We start from the raw sequence: 5,693 nt of genomic DNA, 5'->3' as shown, positions 1-5,693 counted from the left end.
CTGGAGGGCCGCTCCGCCTCCTGTTCCGCCCTGGAGGGCTCCTGCGCCTCCTGTTCCGCCCTGGAGGGCTCCTGCGCCTCCTGCTCCGCCCTGGAGGGCTCCTGCGCCTCCTGTTCCGCCCTGGAGGGCTGTTACGCCTCCTGCTCCGCCTTGGAGGGCTGTTAAGCCTCTTGCTCTGCCTCCAGCTCCGCCCTGGAGGGCTTCTACGCCTCCTGCTCTGCACCGGAGGGTCGTTAAGCCTCCTGCTCCGCCCCGGAGGGCCGCTCCACCTCCTGCTCCGCCCTGGAGGGCTCCTAAGCCTCTTGCTCCACCTCAGAGGACTGCTCTGCCTCCAGCTCTGCTCTGGAGGGCCTTTGCCCAACCTGTTCTGCCTCAGTCTCCTGGCCCCCCCACCGCTCCCCTGGACTGTTTTTTCCTGTTGTTTTTTGGAGCGTCTGGAAGCCGCTCCTTGGGGGGGGGCTATGTCACACCAGGCCAGCAGAGGGAGCCTTGCCCCTCACAGACTGTTGCTGCTCCCTCTGCTGCTTCACTGGTTACTTCCTGTTTATCAGACATAAAAGCCAGCTCATCACACACACACATCGCGAAGTATTGTTTTGCTCCAGCGGACTCTACCAAGCGTTTTCCATTGCTCTCAGGTTTCCTAGTCTCCTTATTGTTCCCTAGCCATAGTTCTGTTTTTGTTTTCCCAGTCTTAGTCTTAGTTTTCTAGTTTCTTGTTTTCATTCATTGTTTCATTTGGACTGCCCACCTGGATTTTGACCCACGCTTGTTTATTGGATTACGCTATTGGATTGTCTTCGCTGTTCATGTTTGCTGGTGTTTTCGACCCTGTCTGTCTGACTACGATCTGCTTAATAAAGCCTTGCATTTGGATCCTCACTCTTGGTCGTCCCGTTTGTGACAAGATGTATCTCAGCCAAATATTGTCCAATCCTAACAAACCATATATCAATAGAAAGCTTATTTATTGAGCTCTCACGTGATGTTTACATCTCAGTTTTATAAAATTTAACCTTATGACTGGTTTTGTGGTCCAGGGTCACATATGTGTATGGGTCACCTTAAAACATTTTAAGCAAAAAAAAAACAAAAAAAAAACATTAAAACCTAAAAACATAGCAATGGCAGAAATGACACAGGGTATATAGAGGACAATAGCAGAATGTTTTCTTAGTTTTGTAAAGTATATGGAAGCTTTTGCCTTGGAATTAAAAAAAAAGTAGCCTAATTAGGACTTTTTATATCACAATTCTGACATCCCACAATTTTGAGTTTATATCTTAAAATCTTGATCTAACATCTTGGATTTTTCCTTTATTGTAAGTTTTTTTTTTTTTTAATATCTCACAATTCATTATTTTTTTCACTGGAAATATTATCATAAACGATTTATTTTTAACATTTATGAACGACGGGATTCTTCATAAGCTGAAACTGCATGTTGAAAGAAACAGCCTGCAGTCAGTTAATAAGGATATAAACCAACTGTTTTAAAATAACATTCAGTACATTTTTATGGTCCGGATACAGTAATAATTTGTTCTGATTCAATGGCAGCAGAATGAAGTTAGCAAATGTGGGACACTTTTTGGCAAACAGTAAATTAGTTAATTTAATCAGATGAAACGTGCATTAATAATGTTTTGAATAAATGTTTCAGTTTTTTTTTTTTTTTACATTTAAAAAAAATGTAAACATTTTAACATATTGAATTTCCACACTAAATAAATTAAACCACACAAAGATGGAGTAACCTATGAAGTTAGATACCAAGAAAAAGACCTTAAAATGCAATAAATTGTCTCGTGGGCAACATTATGATGATGAATACATCACTACTCGCTCAGTTTTCATGTATATAATGATATCATCTTGTAATTGATGTGAGAACAATTTCAACCAAATATCATGGAGAATGAATGTCTTAAATCCAGTTTGGCATTGGTGTAACATACACAATAAATAGGCCTAACCCACAGTCTGTGTAAGGTAAGACTATTATTGGAAACATTTGTGAGCAGTTGGCCAAGGATAAACCATTCCAACACTGTCCGTGTGTGTTTGTTTTTGTGACATATCAGGACACAAATTGGTGTAATAACATGGGTATGACATAGGTATTACAAGGAGAGGGTGACTTATGAGGACATTGCCCATGTCCCCACTTTTCAAAAGGCTTATAAATCATACAGAATACGTTTTTTTGAGAATGTAAAGATATGCACAGTCTCCTGTGAGGGCTAGGTTTAGGTGTAGGGAAGGTGTAGGGTGATAGCAAATATCGTTTGTACAGTATAAAAACCATTACGTCTATGGAATGTCCCCACAATTCACAAAAACAAACGTGTGTGTGTGTGTGTGTGTGTGTGTGTGTGTGTGTGTGTGTGTGTGTGTGTGTGTGTGTGTGTGTGTGTGTGTGTGTGTGTGTAAGTGGAGTGGTGTTGTGGTAGGTTGCATATATTTGTCATGGAATGATAAAACTGTGGTCTGCAATTACTTCCTTTCCATCTTGAAACGTGCATCAGATCAGGATCAACTGGCTCCTAAAACAATCCGGTCGAGGCTCCTCCCTCTTTCAGTGATGAAAACATATCAAGGAACCTCCTTAATTAGTGAATTTCTTTTTCCAGTTCTGGTTCTTCTCATGTCCACGAGCTTTTCCTTACATATGATGTCCTGACAGCGCCTGACCTTTATTTTTCAAACAAACTCTCACTGTGGTTTGACAAACCGACATGGATCAGAAAGAATCAACGGCGCTGCAAAAACTGAGTTCCTTCAGTATCAAGAGTCTACTGCTCCCATCCAAAAGTGACAAACACGATACTCCGCGTCCAGAGAACAACAAGCTGGGGTCGGGTACCGATCCGAAACGATCTGTGGAGCCCGCTGAGATGGAGTCTGCCGAGTCGCTGGACTCGGAGAAAGTCAAAGATGCTGCAGAAGAACCCAGCAAAAATGCCAAACTCGACAAGCCGCCGTTCAGCTACAACGCGTTGATTATGATGGCAATTAGACAAAGCCCCGAGAAGAGACTAACGCTTAACGGAATCTACGAATTCATCATGAAGAACTTTCCGTTTTACCGGGAGCACAAGCAGGGCTGGCAGAACTCCATCCGTCACAATCTGAGTCTCAATAAATGTTTTGTGAAAGTGCCAAGACATTATGATGACCCGGGGAAAGGCAACTACTGGATGTTAGACCCTTCCAGCGATGATGTGTTTATCGGCGGAACGACAGGCAAACTCCGGAGACGCTCGGCGACTTCTAGAGGAAAGCTGGCTATTAAACGAGGACTTCGATTTTCCCCATTGGGACTGGGAATAAACGAGACGGCAAATAACCCGCTGTACTGGCAAATATCGCCTTTGTTATCTTTACACCATCCGCATTACAACGGAACGTCGCACGGATTTCTGAATCAGGGTCATAGTTACGGTTCTTTCGTCCCCGGAGTCGAGCATTTGGCCGGTCGGGATGTGACGCGGCCCGTTCTGGGGAGCTCTAGCGGTCCTCTCGGTTTGACGAACACTTACGGGATGAGTTCGTCTCCCGTTGGGTTGTTATCCGTCCCGTCAGGCTACTTGCACCCGCCGACCCTGCAGCAAAACGCGTTCAGCTCTCAGCAGACGTTGCTCACCGACACCCTGAGGACGACTTTGTCATCGTTCTCACCTGCTGCTTCCTGTGGCTTACATGGAGTTTTGTCTCACCATGACAGAGTCTCTCCAGATTCGTTTTAAACTGATTCGTTTCGATGAAATCACATTCTCATGGACTAAATGGTTCACTGACTTGGTTTTCATTTGTATGTGCTTCAAAAGCGCAAGCGTTCTTACCTTTTGGTTACATAATGCGCTTTAACGCCAGACTATTTATATGCTGTTGGAAGTCGGGTTAATTTATGTTTTATTTCCTACATGTATTTGATGTCATGTATCCATCCATGATCCGTCGATAAGCAGTTCTACTGAAGTTGTAAAAGTTGATGGTCTTAACTTAACTGGGATTCTATGAGGGTAAACGAGAATCAGAGATGTTCATCAAAGCTTTAATTTATTTGCATTTTCTCAGGTCCCACTCGTACCCACACAAATAGTGATGAAATATGGTTTGCATGATAATGTGGAGCTCACAGAGGCATGCATGTCAGAAACACTGTATGTCTAGATCACTGTTACTGCAAACAGTTCAAGAGTGATGTTAGCGTACAAAAACACAGTTTACACGCACGCATTGTCTTTCTTTTTGTCTTTTTCATATAAATAAAACATTATATTAAGGAGAATCTCGGACCATATGTGAGACGGCTAACAATTGTTCAAATTAGGCTGCACATTTTACATATAGGCCTGCCAACATCAGCTGCAGTCAAATCATTTTCAAATGCTAAACTACAAAATCAAACAAATTGACGACTAATTAAAATATTAAACAGAGCGCAGTTCGTAAACGAGTAAATCACAAATAAGCACATGATGCAAGAATCTTCTATGAATTAGCAATGTGCGCAAACTAAAGCACTTTTTGGTATTCGGTTCGGCACACTATTGGTCTGAGGCTCACCTTAAAACAGGCCGCAAATATAAACACTAACGAAGCCTAATACTTACTTTTTGGAAACCAGTTTGAGCAGACGTTATTATAGATTAAATTACTGCTTTTGCACTTTTTAAAAAATAGATTCTTTTTGTTTAGCACTGAAAGAACAAAAATCGCTTTTGTTTACAGACATGAAGAATTTGTACAAATAAACAAACAATAATAAATATTTGTTTTTGTCACAATGCAATTTTAACAGAACCCTATGCATTGTCTTTATTTTCAAATTGAAACGTATAAAGGAGCAAGCTAAATTGAACATCTAAATTTAGGCTACATTGCATTCATCAAAGTATTAATTTAAAGATTTTGTTCATGCTGTGAATTCTGGCCTTATGTGTGGTGGTTTAACAATAAAACATTTTAAACGTTATTTAGCTGTAATATTTGTTTACTGCTTAATAAAGAAATACCTCAAATATAATTTCTCATTTTAAACTGTTAATTGGCCAGAAATATTTTTAAAACCCCTTCAGCTGAACTAAAATAAATGTGTAAATATGACTTCATTTAGGGAATCCAATGCGTAGGAAAGTTCTAATTGTTCTCGTTTTACAGACCATAATTTTATACGACTCTATTGAATTAATAATGCTGATATTAAGTCGTTATAAAACGACATTTTTGTCTCTGGAACACAAAATATGATATTAGCGTGTGTTGGTTAAAATTCATAGCATTCACAGGTTTGGAACAAAAAGAGGGTATTTATTTATGATAAATATATTTATTTTATTATATATATTTTGTTAATTATTTTTAATGTTTACAAAGCTCATGACTCACATATAGACGGGTGATTTCGATTAGGCTACTGTTAAGGACTTTTTATTCAGTCAAATTCGTTTTGTAAGCATAAATGGACTCTGGAACAAAAACAGTCTATATGCCAAAATAAACATATTCGAAAACTATAAGGATATTTGGAAAAAGATAAATGGGATAAAATAATATAAACAAACTACTATTGGCTCTATATATATATATTTTTAATTTATACTTTTTTGTACCTAATTAGTCGGAAGAACGCAGCAACTGCAGTGATGGAAAAAGCAAACAAACAAATAAATGAAATAACGTTTTGT

At 39.9% G+C, this 5,693-nt stretch overlaps 1 protein-coding gene across 1 annotated transcript; it reads left to right on the top strand.

Annotated features, from left to right (window-relative positions):
* Positions 1–2,664: 2,664 nt before the first annotated feature.
* Positions 2,665–4,912, top strand: foxg1d (forkhead box G1d). The gene has a single exon (XM_073835259.1). It carries the CDS (start codon positions 2,739–2,741, stop codon positions 3,747–3,749), a length of 1,011 nt encoding a protein of 336 aa, XP_073691360.1. The 5' UTR covers positions 2,665–2,738; the 3' UTR covers positions 3,750–4,912.
* Positions 4,913–5,693: the final 781 nt, after the last annotated feature.

Source organism: Garra rufa, chromosome 2 (assembly GCF_049309525.1).
Source record: "Garra rufa chromosome 2, GarRuf1.0, whole genome shotgun sequence".
NCBI lineage: Eukaryota > Metazoa > Chordata > Actinopteri > Cypriniformes > Cyprinidae > Garra > Garra rufa.
Note: the sequence above shows the minus strand (reverse complement) of the source record. Positions and strands in the feature narration are given on the sequence as shown.

Bases quoted from the DNA above. Each gene is read 5' to 3' on its own strand.
- foxg1d (XM_073835259.1), top strand. From the start codon at position 2,739: ATGGATCAGAAAGAATCAACGGCGCTGCAAAAACTGAGTTCCTTCAGT.